Source organism: Vigna angularis, chromosome 9 (assembly GCF_016808095.1).
Source record: "Vigna angularis cultivar LongXiaoDou No.4 chromosome 9, ASM1680809v1, whole genome shotgun sequence".
In the NCBI taxonomy this organism is placed as follows: domain Eukaryota; kingdom Viridiplantae; phylum Streptophyta; class Magnoliopsida; order Fabales; family Fabaceae; genus Vigna; species Vigna angularis.
The window spans coordinates 1,650,156-1,667,968 of record NC_068978.1 but is presented as its reverse complement, the minus strand read 5'-3'; the positions used below and the strand labels follow the sequence as shown (position 1 = coordinate 1,667,968).

General features: G+C 29.7%; 2 protein-coding genes and 1 non-coding gene across 7 annotated transcripts; 2 read left to right on the top strand and 1 right to left on the bottom strand.

Moving 5' to 3' along the window:
* The first annotated feature begins 828 nt into the window (after window positions 1-828).
* On the top strand, window positions 829-6,348 carry LOC108320452 (hexokinase-1). Its single transcript, XM_017551870.2, has 9 exons — window positions 829-1,116; window positions 1,617-1,767; window positions 1,907-2,089; window positions 2,572-2,646; window positions 2,803-2,958; window positions 3,083-3,181; window positions 3,260-3,390; window positions 5,183-5,264; window positions 5,799-6,348. Exons 1-9 carry the CDS (start codon window positions 845-847, stop codon window positions 6,126-6,128), a joined length of 1,479 nt encoding a protein of 492 aa, XP_017407359.2. The 5' UTR covers window positions 829-844; the 3' UTR covers window positions 6,129-6,348.
* Window positions 6,349-9,614: 3,266 nt separating this feature from the next.
* On the top strand, window positions 9,615-13,056 carry LOC108320524 (auxin-responsive protein IAA2). Of its 5 annotated transcripts, XM_017551969.2 has the most exons (7): window positions 9,615-9,997; window positions 10,188-10,463; window positions 10,603-11,078; window positions 11,428-11,714; window positions 12,198-12,393; window positions 12,658-12,722; window positions 12,816-13,056. In XM_017551969.2, the coding sequence occupies exons 3-7, from the start codon at window positions 10,711-10,713 to the stop codon at window positions 12,839-12,841; spliced, it is 942 nt and encodes a 313-aa protein (XP_017407458.1). In that variant the 5' UTR covers window positions 9,615-9,997; window positions 10,188-10,463; window positions 10,603-10,710; the 3' UTR covers window positions 12,842-13,056. The 5 variants fall into 5 exon arrangements, with proteins under 5 accessions (XP_017407458.1, XP_017407459.1, XP_052723999.1 ...); XM_017551970.2 differs by lacking the exon at window positions 10,188-10,463; XM_052868039.1 differs by having other exon boundaries at window positions 9,619-9,997; window positions 10,188-11,078; window positions 12,812-13,056.
* Window positions 13,057-14,159: 1,103 nt separating this feature from the next.
* Window positions 14,160-14,232, bottom strand: TRNAK-CUU (transfer RNA lysine (anticodon CUU)). Its single transcript has one exon. It is a non-coding gene; the product is annotated as a tRNA-Lys (tRNA).
* Between the last annotated feature and the right edge of the window lie 3,581 nt (window positions 14,233-17,813).

Sequence of the window (17,813 nt, the reverse complement as noted above, 5' to 3'; positions counted from 1 at the left end):
GATTTGATATCGAGAAACAAATTAATTATTAAGAATTAATAACTAAGTAATGAATTTGTAATTTATTGAACACGATTATTTGTTAATAAGCTTTTTGTGGTTTCCCGTACTTGACAATTTTAGATATTTTTTAAGATTATTTTTATAGTAACTAAATTTAATCTATTCTTAACAGGGCAGTTAATATCTACTTTGGGACTCAATTCACCAGAAAATCATCGTTAATGAATGGAAAAACCCTGCGGAGTTATAAATACTATTCGTCTCTATTATTAATTTTTTAAAACTACTACAATCGGAAAAATGATTATGGAGCTTCGGTGAAGCAGTGTTCGAGGAAAAGATCAACTGGTACCACGAGGGATATATCAATTTTTTTTAGTATATTTGTAAAAAGTTTGTGAACAATTCTGTGAATTTTACCAAAGTTTAAATATAAATACGATGAAATTTCATTTTCAGCGTTATTGTAATTGGCACAGCGTTATTTGTTTGTGGAGAAGTTGGTTGGATTTTGTCGCTTTGTTGTTCCAATTTTGCGTATCTTTGCTTTCGCCATCATCCTCGTACACACGTCACGATAACGCAATTTTTTTTTCAGTTACGGAAAACAAAAATCTGAGTTGAGCATTACACAGAAACAACTATTCAGTCACTCTGTTTATTTATTTCCAATTAAAGAGTGACTTAAGCTTTAACTAAAATTGATTAAATTCGTTATTCGTTTTCCTAATTAGCCGCACTGGTCAATAGTATATGTATATTTCCGCTTTCTATTTATATGCAAGAGCATGATACCAAGGGAAACACTTGGTTGCGCGTCAGAGCCCATCGTCAAAGCAAAATGAGGAAGGTGGTGCTGTGTGCCACGGTGATCGGAGCCGCCACGGCGTGCGTCGTGGGTGCGGTGGCGGTGCAGAGGTACGTCAGGAAATGCCGACGGTGGGGAAGAGCCATGGAAATATTGCAGGAATTAGAGGAGAAGTGTGCGACGCCGACGTGGAAGCTGAAGCGCATTGCGGATGCCATGAATGTGGAGATGCACGCCGGCCTTGCTTCCGAAGGTGGTAGCAAGCTCAAGATGCTCATCACCTACGTTGATAAGCTCCCAACTGGGTATTATTCCATTATTTTCTTCATCCAATCTGCGATCTTATTCAATCTCTTTATCATCCTCCTTTCGATCAGTCTAAACCAGTTTCCTTCTTCACGTTTCTTCGCTTTAGTTACCTCCATACACGAATCTACTGGTACGAAAATGTTTATAGTAATATTATCTAGATGTTGTTGAAATGGTAGATTTGTTATTGTAATGTCTACAAAAGGAAGTTGTGCATTACATCGCCAATGATGTGCATTAAATGAGTGCTAGGAAGCAATGAGCATACTGACTCTGACCTTTCTTTGCTGTAACACGACTGAAAAATGCAGTGAATTGTGAAGTGACAATGACGCTGGTGAATAAGGTGTAATTGGTTTTCCATAGCCATGTTTAATATCCGTGAATTCATATTTATGAGATTCTTGCGAAAGAGAAGTTAGTGACTGTACATACTTCTACTGCTAAAGTGTTATCATGCTGTTGGTTTGTTCTTATGCATCCCTTCCCTTTCTAGGAATGAGGAAGGACTATATTATGCCGTGGATCTTGGAGGGACTAATTTTCGGGTGCTACGTGTGCAATTGGGAGGCAAGGAAGGAGGTATCGTTAGTCAAGAATTTACTGAGGTGTCAATTCCTCCTGATTTGATGGTTGGAACATCGACTGTAAGTTCTTTTTTTCTCCCGTCAATTTGAAAATCTTCTTCTTTGCCTACCACCTGTTTTGTTTTATTTTCGCAACAGTTGCTGCTCTTTGTGCAAATCATATATGAAACAAGACCAATCTAAATAAATTGTGATCCAGGCACTCTTTGACTATATTGCAGCAGAAGTTGGAAAATTTGTTGCCCAAGAGAGTGAAGATTTTAAAGTTCCTCCAGGTAGACAGAGAGAGATAGGTTTTACCTTTTCCTTTCCTGTCATGCAAACGTTAATTGCTTCTGGGAACCTTATCAAGTGGACAAAAGGCTTCAACATAGAGGACGCTGTAAATCCCGTTTCCTGATTGCTTTGATGCCTTCTCCATTCTTTCAGATTGAATATCTCCTTGTCTGTTGATTATAGCACTTCAGAGATATAACTTTTTCATGATTTATTCGTACGTATAATTGAATCACAATGTATATTATAATAGACAGTGTTATCTCATCTTACTGCATTAAACAACATAATGAGGGCAAGTTCATTGTTCATATTGTTCATTGTATATTTTAGATGTTCTATCAAAACTTGTTAACAGGATTCCCTATATATCTTCTGGTGTTTTCAGACAGTGTACAAGAATTTCCCTAAATTCGTTAATGTGGAAGTAGTTTAAAGTTCGGAAAGTCATTAAGAGTTTTAAGTTTTATCTATTAACCAGTTAATACTGCTGAAACTAACAACTCTGGAGAATGAAGGGTTTTAAACTCCAGAAACTTACTACTTCTTTCACCTTTTTTGTACTTAGTTTGGTTGTTCTTTGAATAGGTTGGTAAAGATGTGGTGGAAGAACTAATGAAAGGCATTCGGAAACGAGGTCTTGATATGCGTGTAAATGCTCTGGTAATTGATGGTTTTACCTCTTGCAATCTGCATAACAATAGTTAAATCACAAGACTTTAATTTAAATATATTTGGTCTTTTATTGATCTTAAGGAAAATGGTTTTTCAAGGTACTACTATCTCCGTACTTACGTATGAAGTATATATCTATGCTAGGTCAATGATACAGTTGGAACATTAGCAGGAGGTCGATATACACACAAAAATGTCATTGCTGCTATTATTTTAGGAACTGGAACAAATGCTGCATATGTAGAGCGTGTTCAAGCAATACCAAAATGGCATGGTCCTTTGCCAGATTCTGGAGAGATGGTGAGCAGTTCCTGTCATTGTTTCATTTGGTAGAATGTATATATAGTCTTAACAATGGTTGCATATGATTTGATGTGAATGAGATTAATATGGAATCTTGTCTGGCATGTGAGATGACTCTTAGGTTATCAACATGGAGTGGGGAAACTTTAGGTCATCATACCTTCCATTAACTGAGTATGATCATGCCTTAGATGCTGAGAGTTTAAACCCTGGTGAACAGGTTAGTTTGTGCTACTTCTAAGTTCAATCTTTCTCTTAGAAAACGAGGTTATATAATTTTTTTTCAATCACACCTCAGATTTTTGAGAAGATAATTTCTGGCATGTACTTGGGAGAAATTGTTCGTAAAGTACTATGCAAAATGGCCGAAGAAGCTTTACTTTTTGGTGACAATGTTCCCCCAAAACTAAAAGATCCGTTCATATTCAGGTATAATGTCAGGTTTCTGTTTGGCCAATCTATCAATGTTATTTTGTCTCTATCATGTTATCAACCTGATTTTATGATTAAGATAACGTTGGTGTTTGAATTTTGTGTTACACTTAATTAAACTGTTATATACATTAAAGGTTTAATGAAGAGTAAGTTTGTGTTGCAATAGTTTAAGGAGTTCCTTTCCATAATACATATGTTGTGTTAGAATAATTTTTAAAGAAATGAAAGGTTTAGAGCTGTTAGAAGCTGAGTGGATGTGAGATCATAAATATGGTTATTACCACAACAATCAATTAGCGAGTTAATCGGAAAGTCATGCAATGGCCATAGATTATTATTCCCTTATTATAAATAAAGTATATGAATGAATCTTTTGTAAAAAAACAACGCATGGAATTGGATTCAATCAATTCTACGTTTAGTTCTCAAATTTCATTTCTTGAAAAATTGTTTCCACTAAAAATGTTTGTATAAAACAAGACAACAATTATAAACAACACAAACTAATCAACTTTTGATTTACTCAGGAGGATATCACAAATAAGAGGATATAAAGCTTTTATCCATTCTTGATCAAGAGAATATATATTTTATATTGCAAATATATAATGAAATAACACTAATCAAAATCAACAATAAAAAAGAAAGGATTTATCAATCACAATAGAAATACATAATTAAACATTCAGTTTTGAAACCACTTTAGAAAACTTATAATTTTCTTTGATGACAAAAGTTATTTTAAAGATTGAGAATGAATCTTTATGTATAGAGTTTTGAAAATATTGATTTAAAACAATTTATAACACATTTAATCAATTAAATCAAAATGCCAATAAAATATCTTAACAAAAGTTAAAAAATAGTTACGAACCTCTTTATATTATAATCGATTATCACGTGTTAATCGATTAAACATATTCTTCATTAATTCCAATTATAAAATATTCTAATCAATTATAATTATGAGAGTTTAAAAACACTTAAAAAAATTTCTAATTTAATCGATTCCAATAATTTATTATCATATTTTGAATCCTCTCAAACAATTTAATCAAATAGATCGATTAAAAATTCTGTAAAACATTTTATGTTTGAATTTAATTATGTAAAACCATTTTCTTTTTAATTTCTTTTAAGGAAAAACATTCTATGTTTGAATTTAACTATGTAAAATCATTTTCTTTTAAGAAAAAACATTCGAGGTTCGAATTTAACTTTGTAAAACCATTTTCTTTTAATTTGTTTTAAGGAACGTTGTGTACTAAATCATAAAGTCTTTATGAATATCTTGTGTAAAGAACACAAACAAAATTCAAAGAAAGGAAAACTCTAAGACACTTTTTTACCTTCAACCTCTTCAATTATCATCAAAACATCTTCATCTTTTGAAACTCTTCTTCAAGTTCAACAAGGTATTGTTACAACAAGATATCTCTCTTTTCCTTTTATTGGTTAAATTGCTACGATATTCTAACCATGCTTGCCCTTTAAGTTAACTGGTAGACAAGATAGAAGATTATGAAAACTTTGGAGCATTCACCAAATCGTCCATCAGAGATACTTAGGAGTAGTTGGATTTTACTTTGTTTTTCTTTTTCAGTAGTTTATGAAACAACAGTGAAAAAGACTTTATATTTTCTGCTTTCACTATTTTCTACTTCAAAAAAAAAGTATGTTTAAGTAAAATAATGAATGTTTTTTCATGACCTCCTTGTGTTGTGCTGCTTATAATTACTGGTATTGTGCAAAAATTGTCTCATGAACTTCAACACTGAATGTGCAGGACACCTGACATGTCTGCAATGCATCATGATTCCTCTGCTGATCTCAACGTGGTTGGAAGCAAACTAAAGAACATTTTCGAGGTATATAAAATCCTGTTCTGTTTGGATTAAGATTTTCCAGCAAGCTTTTCACAGCTTCTTTATGTACTTAAAAGTTATAATAGTTATAACGTATCTGATACAACGATACATTATTTTATAGATTCAATATGTGTAAGATACATACCAGTATATATAAATTCATAAGACATGATAGATATATGATTACAAGTCTGCTATTTCAAGAACATACTTTATTCTTATTCATTAAAGACAATTCACCTATGTTTTTACCATCCACATGCTTCTATGCTATCACCTAGATTTTTTAAAAATCAAAGTTATGCGATAAGAAATAGACTTTAAGTTTAACTCAACTCCACAGAATCAGTTTGTAAGATGATATTTACATTTAGTTGTATACTCTAAATTGACTTTATTTTTAATCGATGTAAGACTTTTAACTGACTGGATTTATTTCTCAAAGGCATATAAGTATTACACAATGCAGCTATGATTCATGTTCAGATTTGGTACTTTTTTTAGCTTAACTTTGTTGTCTGACTTGTAAATCAGATATCTGATAGCTCCCTAGAAGTGAGGAAGGTGGTTGTGGAGATCTGCAATATTGTTGGTACCCGTGGTGCTCGTCTTGCTGCTGCTGGGATCTTAGGTATCTTGAAGAAGATGGGAAAAGACAGTAGTATGAGTGATGTTAAGGGTGAGAAGAATGTGATAGCCATGGATGGTGGATTGTATGAGCACTACACTGAGTATAGCAAGTGCCTAGAGAATACCCTTAAAGAATTGGTTGGTGAAGATGGCTCAGAAAGTCTCATCATTGAGCTTTCCAAAGATGGTTCAGGAATTGGTGCTGCCCTACTTGCAGCCTCACTGTCCCAGTAACTTGATGCTTTACAATAATGAACAGCATCATGATATTGGGGTTTTTATCATTTATCATCCATTTATGGCCACGGTAGCAGTTTTGGGAGTTGGGAGGGTTGACTTTCTCAGCCTCTAATTTAATCCAGTCTTTGCCACATTTACTCCTCACCATTGGTTTAAGCTTATGTGTTCAATTCTTTCAGCAGGATTCTGCATATTTTTCTCTTGCCTTGTTAACCCTCACCACCATATTTCATCTCTTTCTTTTCAAGTGTCAATGTTTTTTAATAGCTTTGTATTGTATCTGTTTACCAATAAGCTCCTTCTGCACCATTGTTTTAGAATACATATTTCAAAGTTTACTTCCATCTTTTTCTCTACAAAGTTGATGATAAGTAAGTAATAATCAATTTTATAGCAAATAATGTTCAAATAAATATGATTTCTGTATTAAGAATCAAGTCAAGTTATAATATTAAATATAACGTAATTAATACATATTATAAATCGATTTTATGATATTAAAATAAATATAAATAGATGTGATTCTATTAAACTCATTCAGAACTTATTTTAATAGAAAAAAATTGAAAGTTATTTTCACATTCAAAATATTCATTTATATGAAATAATACTTAATTTCATATTCACAAATTATAATATTTTATATAAAATAAAGTATATTTTTTTACATGATTAATACAAAATAAAATTTTCTATCTTTTATTTTGGTTTTAAGTTTCTTTTAGAAAATATTTTAACAGTTTAAAATTTATTTATCATGTCCTTTTACATATAAAATACCAACAAATAATTGCTAACAAGTAAATTTGAATAACTAGATTAATTAAATTTAGTTACTCTAGTTTTAAGACCATTTTATATACATAAAAAATGACCATTTTATATACATAAAAAATATATTTTGACACACACATTTTTTTATATTTATTTGATATTAATCTTTATTATTTTTTATTAATATAAAAGTTCACTCTTCAATGATCGTTTTATTCTTATAACTTATATCAAATTAACGTAAATATATGTTATCTTACCGATAATGCATTTTTAGATTCAATAGTATAGTCAACAAGAAACAAAAATATGTACAAACATTAATACTTTGTGATGGTGAAATCAATAAATAATACATGTGCATTTTTGAATTAAATACAATATAATAAATAAATAAATAATAGTGAGATATTTTTTTATTGTGTGGGAACATAAATTAAATTAGGTGTTTAAACAATAGAATAGTGATGTGTGTGGAGTGAGTGAAGTCCACAACAGAAGTACAACAACCCTCTAAATACGTTACATTACCCTAACCTTCATGCATTATCACGCCTAATTAGCATTGCCACAAATTAAAACCTATGTTAGGCATTTCCTATATGCTACCACATACCCCATTTTCTATTTATATTCTAAATATATTACAATATTTTAGTCTATATTAAAATGATAAATTTAGAAAATTATATCAAATTTGTATTTTTAACCATGAAATTAATTTTAACTTCAAATATTATGATGTGATATAAGAAGTATAATACATTTATACGTTTCAATGAAAGTAACATTATTTTTTTTAATATAATTATTACTTTATAAAATGGGTGGACTCGTAAATTTATAGGTTGGTTCAACCTAAAGTATATTTAAGTTGGAAGTTAAATATGTCGGTAAAAATATCCTAATTAAATTTAGGCCACAATTTATTTTTTGGTTTACTTTAATTTAATCTATTTTATTGATTTTTCGGACCATCTCATTATAATCTCATTTTGATAGTTTTAACAATGTATCACAGCATAACATTATGCTATATTGAAATTTTTGAGTAATCAATTACCAATTATTATTTTAATAAGTTTAACAATGGTAAAATATCTAATCAAATTTTTATATATTTATTTTTTATATCACTTCAAAAAGTATTTTACTAATTTACTAATGTATATATCTTATACGTTATTTATGTATATATCTTATACATATATAACGTATGTCTATTTTTTATTTTTATTTAATAAAAAACTTATATTATATATATGAATTTATGTTCGTTTTTTTATTTTTATTTAATATGAAACTTTTGTTTGTATAACAATTTTAAAAATAAAGTAATAAAAAATTGAGTTTCAAAGCTGAAAACAGAACATATATGTATAGAGTTATTAACTCTAACAATTTTACATTAAGATAAGTTAAAGTCAAATCAAAAGTAATTTATATATACTTGCCTAATCCACCTATATATATTTAAGAAACAAACCATGAGAAAAACATCTAACTTTAAGGTGAAAAATATGTCTAATATCATCATTAAACGTAACAGTATTACTTTAAAAGAGTTAAATTTGAACAAACATAAACAAATGCACTTGCTAGTATGGTAAATGGGGAAAAGAAGAAAGTCAAATATTTGATTGTTGCGTCTTTCTCAAAGTAAACAAACAGTACTAATAGGATTAGTCCTTGGTCCACACTATTTCTATACATTAAGCATCTCCATTCACCACAAAATATTTAATGTCACAAACATAAAAAGAAATGTCACAAAGGGACCATAGTATCGTGGGTTTCCGATTTACCATCAGACCAACATTTACGTGGGAAGTTTCAAGGATCTAAAGGACAAGAATTAGGTATGTTTTAAAGCAATGCTTTAAAGACAAAAGGATACATTTCTTTTCAAAATTTTATTGAAACTTTACATTCATTGTTTTATACATTAATTTATCTCTTTTTTTTACAATTATAAAAGTCAGCTTTTTTTAATAATCTAAATACCTTTAGAAAAGAAAGAAAAACTGCATTTTGCAGCTTTATAAATTGAAAGAAGCAAAACAATGAATAAATTGTGTGAAAATAATCCAAGAAAATTTATCTTTAACTCCAAAATGTACATGTTTATGTACCAAAATTTCTAGTAAAAATGAAAAAAATGAAACATAATATAAAGGTAAAAATTTATTAACTCGTTAAATCTATTAACTAATTACATTAAGATTTTAAATTAAAAGTGATGTTAATCTTTGTATAATTAGGTTAATCCTTTGAAAAATGGTTCTTTGATACACAAATTTTTTACAATATTATTCTATCTTATTTTTTATTTTTAAAAAATTATAAAAGTTTATATTTTTATAATTATTTTATTCTTGTGTGTTTGTAAAAGTATACGATGATGATAGGATTGCTCTACTCCTTTGTATCATTAAGTTAAGATGTCATTGACGTTGTGACGTTCTGTCCCATTAAACCTAACACTCTATTGAAGAACACGACAGAAAAGGCTAGCACTTCATCAAAATGATCTTTAGTGTCGTCACCAACTAGTAATCCACTAATTTCTGCACAAAAGGTATCTATCTATTCAAAGAATGGTGCAGAACAGGCTTATGTAAATATTGAAAGCAATTCATAAACAGATGCAATTTAATGAAAACTGAGACTTGAAAAGAAACTGATCAAGCAAGATGTTGAGATTAACAAGGCAAGAGAAAAATGCAGAATGCTCCTGAAAGAATTAAATACATGAGCTTAGAGAAATGTTGAGAAGTAAATGGTGCAAAGACTGGGTTAAATTAAAGGGCTGTGCAAGTCAACCCTCCCAACTCCCAAGGCTACTGTGGCCATAAATGGATCATGGCCACCACAAAAAATAATTGATTCAAACCCCAATATCACCATGATGTTCATTATTATAAGCATCAAGTTACTGGGAGTGAGAGGCTGCAAGAAGGGCAGCACCAAATCCTGAACCATCATTGGAATGCTCAACGATGATACTTTCTGAGACATCTTCACCAACCAATTCTTTAACGCTATTCTCTAGGCACTTGCTATACTCAATGTAGTGCTCATATACAGTGGTATGTAATGTATCCTACATATATTGAATCTATATATGTTTAAAGTAATGTATTTTTATCAGATACATTATAACAACTATTATAGCTTGTAAGTACATAAAGAACTTTGACATCAGTATCAATTGGAATAAGCTTTCTAAAACAGCACTGTAATAAACTAGCTGTAAAAATCTTGTTGGAAAATTTTCAGTTTGCTTCCAACCACATTGAGATCAGCAGACGAATCATGATGCATTGCAGACATGTCAGTGTTGATGGTAATGAGACAATTTTCACACAACATCGGTATTATAAGAAGCACAACACTAGGAGGTCATGCAAGAACGTTTAGTGTTTTGCTTAAATAGACCTTTTCTTTTCAGAAGTTTAGAGAAAACAGTGAAAGCAGAAAATATGATGTTACTTTCACTGTTGTTTTCTGCACAAACTGTTGAAAAAAGATAAAGAACGTCAAATCAAACTACTCGTGAGTATATGGACGATTCAGTGAATGCTCCCAAGTTTTCATCATCTTCTATATTGTCTACCAGTGAATGGTGTGATGATATTTGTCTTGGATTTGGTCTCTTAATACGTGGCATGGTTCTCATGGATTCTTGTGACAGGTGCTTTTTCAGAAATCAAAGGTTCAAGTACTTGTGTTGTTTCAGTCCATAAGTAGAAGCTTGTTCATAAAAAGAGGCAAACAAAGGAAGAACACGATTGCAAGCAAGATGTGGCAAAGAAGCCACGGGTCTTCGGAGGAGAGGAAACTGGAGCTCAGGCTTGGTCCACCTAGTGAAGATTCTCTCAATGAAAGCATCAAAAAATGCATCACAGAAAGAAACGAATCACCACTTTCTCTTGGTTACTTCTCAACTCACGAAATTTCCGCTTCTGACAAACCAGGTCCAGGTGGGGCTATGGTGCCCACTGCATGGAGTTCCGCATCTTACCACCAACACCAAGCTAAACCATCATATTTTCAACTCCAATCAAGGCCACAAAACGTGTTAATGATGAGAAAGGAAGTGCCACAACTTTGTTGTGTAGAGAACAAGACATTCTCACCCTCTTCTGCAGAAGCAGCCGTGTCCACAAGGTACTCCTACTTTTCTCTTTTGTATTGCTTTTGTTGTTTTGTCACAATTTTTTATATTGTCGGAAAATGGGACAAATATGGCCTATGTAACCGTAATTGTGATAGCAGCGAGTAAAAAAACCTTAATATTTCAGGCAATATTGCAGTTGCAGAACCTTTTTGAAACTTAACTTGTATTCATGTATTTATTCAACTTTTTAAGACTCTCAGATCACCTTTGATATTGTTGTAATCCATGCCAACCTTTGTTTCTACAGCATTTTGGATTATAATTATATAAATCGCTTTTCGTTGAAAGATTTTTCACTGTTCATGTTGCTAAACCTTTTGCATATGGACCCACCAAAAGCAGAACTGCTTCGGGTGCAGTAGTGGGTTGGCCTCCAATTCGTTCCTTCAGGAAGAACATTGCAAGTGGAAGCTCTTCAAAGCTGCATACTGGGTCCCAACAATATCAACATTTTGTTCCAGACAACGTTGCTAGCCAAAAACCTACTCACAACTGTGGCAAAGGCTTGTTTGTAAAGATCAATATGGATGGTGTTCCTATAGGAAGAAAACTGAACATCAATGCTTATGACAGCTATGAAAAACTTTCCTCTGGTGTTGATGAGCTCTTTAGAGGCCTACTTGCAGGTATCACTGTTAGCCTTTTAGTGCTGTGGATTTACTCATGTTTGTTGTTGACACAATTGTTTTCAATGCAGAGAAATTTGTTTCTACAAGAATGAAAGTAATTCATTATCCTTGTGTCAGCTGCATATTTTCACCAACTAGTAAACATGTTATAGAATTTAAGGCAAAATGTGTCCTTCTGTTAATTGGCTATGATTATTCAATAATATAAATCCTAACATTGTCACAAGCTTTCTGATATGACACTTCCAGGAACACCTATAAATTTTATAAGGAGTCAAATTCCTATGTCAATCAAAAAGATGGCTAATCTAAAAGAAGCCTAAATCTCAACCTTCATAACCACAGTTGAATAGGCATTAGCTTATGTCAATCTTTTTGAACCTCAGAATTCTTTTAAAGTGAAATTTCTAAGCTATGTTTTATACCAATTAAGTTTCATTTTTCTTTTTCATTCTTTTCTGATAATGACTCTTGCTGCAGAGATGAAGTTGTCTCATATTGCCTCTTCCCACTGTTGTTCTGCACAAAGAGATTCCTGTGCTGGTGGAATTCAAAACAAGGGAGAGGAAGAGAAAGAGAAAGCCAATACAAGTTTTCTGGTTGGAAGTGGAGAATATACTCTTGTTTATGAGGATAATGAAGGAGACAAAATGCTTGTTGGAGATGTACCTTGGCAGTAAGCACCTTATCAATGATAAAGATCTGATGCATTTTTTTACATATTCTATTGCATGACTATACTTTGAAGCCAAGATAAACACAAACTACATTGCCATGCAATTGATGTAAACACTACACTTTAATTCTTGCAGTTGCCTTTTTCTCTTTGCTACAGTTTAATTCTCCTTTTGTGGTGTACTTATTGCTAGAAATCTATGATTCTTGGAAGCTGTCATTGCTATTATCATGTTATTCCTTTTATAATGTGTTTGTTTTGCAGCATGTTTGTGTCCACAGTGAAGAGGCTGAGGGTGTTGAAAAGTTCTGATCTTCCTGCATTTACACGTAAGTTGGACTCTTTTAACTTGATTGAGAAGAACTGGTTCTTCTGATTTTTCTCTGTGATCAATGATTAAACATTGTTTTTTGTTCAGTTAGTAGTAAGCAATAGTCACACTACTTGATTTGGCAATGAAGAAAGAAGCAGTTTGGAGCATTCTTCCATTCTGAAACTCGAAGGCTAAAGAGTGTTTTTATTTGAAATTTTAGTTTCTTTTTCAACGTTGAATATTAGGCAATGAAATGTTCAATTAATAAGCAATGTTTGTACGAAGGAATGTACCTTGTTTTTACTGAAGTTTTGATTTGTTTCTGCACTTTACAGTAGTGCAAGGATAAACTCACAGATGTGTGTACTCATGATTTTGCCCTTAACTTAGTTCTTATTTTGAAAATAAAGGATGATTTTTTATATATTTAAAAGAGTTATATAATTATTATAAAAATAAAAAAACTGAAACATTAAATTTATATTAATTTATTGTTTTACTTGTTTCATTTTGTAAAGTTGGTAAATGCAAATTTTCTTTCTTTCTCTTGTCATTAAAACATTGCTTTAAAACATACCTAAATGTTGTCCTTTAGAGCTTTGAAACTCCCCAAGTCCTTGTTCATCTCATGGTAAAGCACAAATCCACGACAATACGGTCCCTTTGTGATATTAATGTGAACAAGGAAGAATTGACATGCTTCATGTTCATCTATATCTTCAAACTGTCTTTCTATTATTTAGTAAATACTTAAATTTAATTTCTAAGTTTCAACTTTTTCATAAATCCACGGATTATTTTGATGAATTTACTTTCAAATCAATTGTCTGATGATATTTTGAGTTTATTTTATAAATTTAATTTCTCTAATATTAGTAAAAAAATTAAATGAAATTTTGACTAAACTATTGGTATGCTTTGGATTATTTGACCATATTATATTAATGTTATAGAATAAATTAAAAGAAAAAACTTTAAAAAATCTTTATTTTAAATTGTCCGCTAGTTAACTCACCTGTTTGTTTTGCGCTTGGTCTAAAACATTTTTTTTGTGTGTTGGTGGCAAACTGGGCCCAAATGGATCCTATTAGCCCATTTAGTCACTGTTTATTTTTTCATTGTAGTCCAAAAGAGGAAGAAAAATAAATATTTATTGGATGAAATTTGTATTAGAAATCAAACTAATTGTGCATTAACAAGGTTGGGGACAATTATATAAAATTTAGGGAAATTAAATTAATACAAAAGTGCATAAAAGAAATTTTTTCATAAGATTTGATTATTTAAATTCATATAATTTCCGAAATTCAAAAAATAGAATTAAATATCATTTATGCAAAGGCGTTATTGGACTAACAGTGATCCAGAAGTGAATAGGATGAAAAAGCCCAGCCCATTAAGAGAGTACAATAAATACAAAACAGTCATTAAAATTACAAAAACAAAAAAAAAACGCCCACCGTGGGGCTCGAACCCACGACCACAAGGTTAAGAGCCTTGCGCTCTACCAACTGAGCTAGACGGGCTTGCTGGTAACCTTTTGAAATATAATATATACTTTATTATAATAATACTAAATTTTACATTACTTATTACATTTTTTTTCACATCTTACTTTATTGTTATATTTGATTACAGTGAAATAATTTCTTAAATTTATGAAATAAGTTTCTTTTTATTTATTTATGTATACAACAAAGTTATTGTAAATACTTACCAGATTTTAAATTCAAGCGATAATTTCATGCTTTTATTTATATATTTTGCCAAATTCTTACACCTATTTTTTAATTAATATATATATATATATGGGTTTTAGTAGACAAAAATACCTTTATATATCATGGATTCTAAGTCTTAAGGTTAAGTGTATTTTAATAATTTTCATTCTCAAAACTAAAAAAAGAAAGAAACCCCCAAACCCTTACTCACATCTCTCATTCCTCTCAATCATTTCTCTTTCATCTCTCTCATTCCAATATTTTCTCTGTCACCCTAGTGTAGCCTCAAGTGAAAAAATGAGAAACATTCGTCCTTAAACAATTTGTCTTTGTAAAGAGTTGAGTCATTGGCATATTCGCCTTCAGGCAAACGTTCATTCAAGATCTTTCAATTTCATCATCTTCACTAACATCTCTAATTTCATCATCTGCAGATGTTGAATGATCACCTGCAGATGTTGAATCATCATCTCTAAAAAAAACAACCCTTTAGGCCAATTACCAATTCTTTCATATGTCATTATGTTTGTGAAAATTAGATAAGAAAAAAATTATAAAATGAAAACTCATTATAAAATCATTTATTTAAGAAATTTTTTAACCGCGAGTATTTCTGATTTTTTCAGGCTAATTACCAATTTCTTTAGATGTCATTATGCTTGTGAAAATTAGATAAGACAAAAATTATAAAATGAAAACACATTATAAAATCATTTTTTGTAAGAAATTGTTTAACAGCGAGTGTTTTTTATTTTTTCCAGGTCAATTACCAATTCGTCATTGTGCTTGTGAAAATTAGATAAAATTAGATAAGACAAAAATTATAAAATGAAAACTCATTATAAAATCATTTTTTGTAAGAAATTGTTTAACAGCGAATGTTTCTGATTTTTTTTTTCAGTTAGGACTACAATAGAGAAGATGGAAAATGTTGGAATAAGAGAGATGAAAGATAATGAGTTGAGAGGAATGAGAGAGCGATTTGGGGTTTTTCTTCTAGTTTTCAGAATGAAAATTATTAAAATACCCTTAACCTTAAAACTTAGAATGCATAATATATAAAGATACTTTTGTCTACTAAAACCTGGTACACATTTCTAAAATGTACCAACTGAAGAACAGACGTACTCGTTAGCAAACCCCATATATATATATAGATATATATATATATATATAGATATATATATATATAGATATATATATATATATATAGATATATATATATATATATATATAATACCATTACACTAAAATGAAAAGCGTAATTAGTTATATTTTTAATCGAGAAACATTTAAAAAACTAAATATCTTAAAATTATTTTTATTTCAAGTGATAAAATAGCACTGGATAATCTAGATATGATCATATAATATAATTAGTTATATTTTTAATCTAGATATGAATATTTACTATAAGGCATATTTGTAATTTTTTAAAACTAGTGTAGTATTTTATAAACATAGGCAGCTGTTAATTATTTTAAAAAAATTATTTTGATTTATTTTTAAAATTTAATTATACAGCTTTTAAGGTTTGAATTATTTATCATTGTTAACTTGAAAACTTGTAGGGGAAATTGTCTGTAGTTAAATTTGTTATTATTTAATTTTAAGTTCAATTGCATATTTTATATTTATAATGATTATTATTTATAACTATTATATGCTTAACACTTCGTCTAATATTTTATAAAATTTGCAAAAGCAAAATAATAATAATAATAATTATTATTATTATTATTATTGTTATAATAATAATAATAATTATTATTATTATTATTATTATTGTTATAATCATAATAATTATTATTATTTACCTAAAGCAATATTTGTTATCAAGTAATTTTTTTATAGATTTTTAATTAATTAATGTCACATGCTCTTTTCATGTTTTCTAATTTCAAGTCTTTTTAATTAATTGATGTCACAAAAAAATTTATATTTATTTAACACTATTTTTTTATTTTACTTTTTATTTTAAATATAAAAATTCATTTTTAATGATCATTTTATATTTACTTAAATGAATGTAAATGTATCTTGTACCCTATCATTCTTTAAACAGTGAAATTACAAGATGAATCACATTGTTTCAAATAAAAAAGAATAACTATAATGATTTTCTGTTAATTTATTAAGATGAAACGTAAACAATGATTTGGTGTATTATGTATGATTGATGATGGTTCAGATACACATGGTCTGGTTTGAAGTTGTCGACTACGGAAGAAAGGTTTCACATGCAAGTGACGTAGCTTATGGGGCCAACATATTTTGCTAATCTTTGATTTCGTATGTGTTCCACGGATTAGGTTGATTGGGTATTATTAACAATTCAAGGAAAAACCTAACCTAACTTTCTTTTTCATATCTTGAAAACATATCTTACAACGCTACTATTATTCATAGTTTTACGCATATTTATTTTTATAAGCGAATGAAAACTTCATCTTACAAGTCGGTTTTCTGAGGTTGAGTTAGGTTTAAAGTTCATTTCTAATATGGTATCAGAGTCAATTTATACTTTATAAGTAGGTGCAAACCTCATCTTATAAGCCGATTTTGCGAAGTTGAATTAGACTTTAAATTCACTTCTAACATAATTTTTAAATTAGTATTGATCTTGAAAATAAAATAAAATATTTTCAACTTTTTAGTACTACTTTTTTGTGTATAATTTTGTTGTGTGTAATTATACCACCATTCAAACACCCTTTCATTCACACATAACAAATTAGTTAATCTTTGAGTCAAATTATCATACTCCTCAATTCTTATGAATTCAAAGTTGAGCATAAGAATTAAAATCCATAAATCTAAAAGTTGATATGAATCATTTATTTATAAATTGGATTCATATTTTATTAGTATTAGTTTTGAGGAAGCTGAGCTCATGCACGTTTGAGGAGCTACAAACCTGCTTTTTGTAATACGTTATTGCATATTTAATTGTAATATACTCAACCATTTGTTGTTTTTTAGAGGAACCAAGTCGGAAAGTCGAAAATATTATTGAGAATAATTTTAAATTAAAACAATGACGGGAGAAGTGGCATTTTTCATATTTTTATTGTATATTAAGAAAAAATGGATTTAAATTATGTAAGGGTGATGATTATAAAACAAAGTATTTCTATATATGGGAAGTAAGATGTTTTTTAAGTAGATACGAAAAGGATCATAGTATAGTTTAGTGTAGAAGTTAGTAATAAAGTTATAAATCTAACACGAAAATTATTTCTTTCTTAAAAATGTAATTACATTTAATGTAATGTAAGCCCACGTAGAAAAATATTTTTGCAAGAGTAAGATAATAACAAAAAAAAAAAATCATCACCATATTTACAATCCTCTCCTTATCAGCTCAGCCAAATATATCATAATTT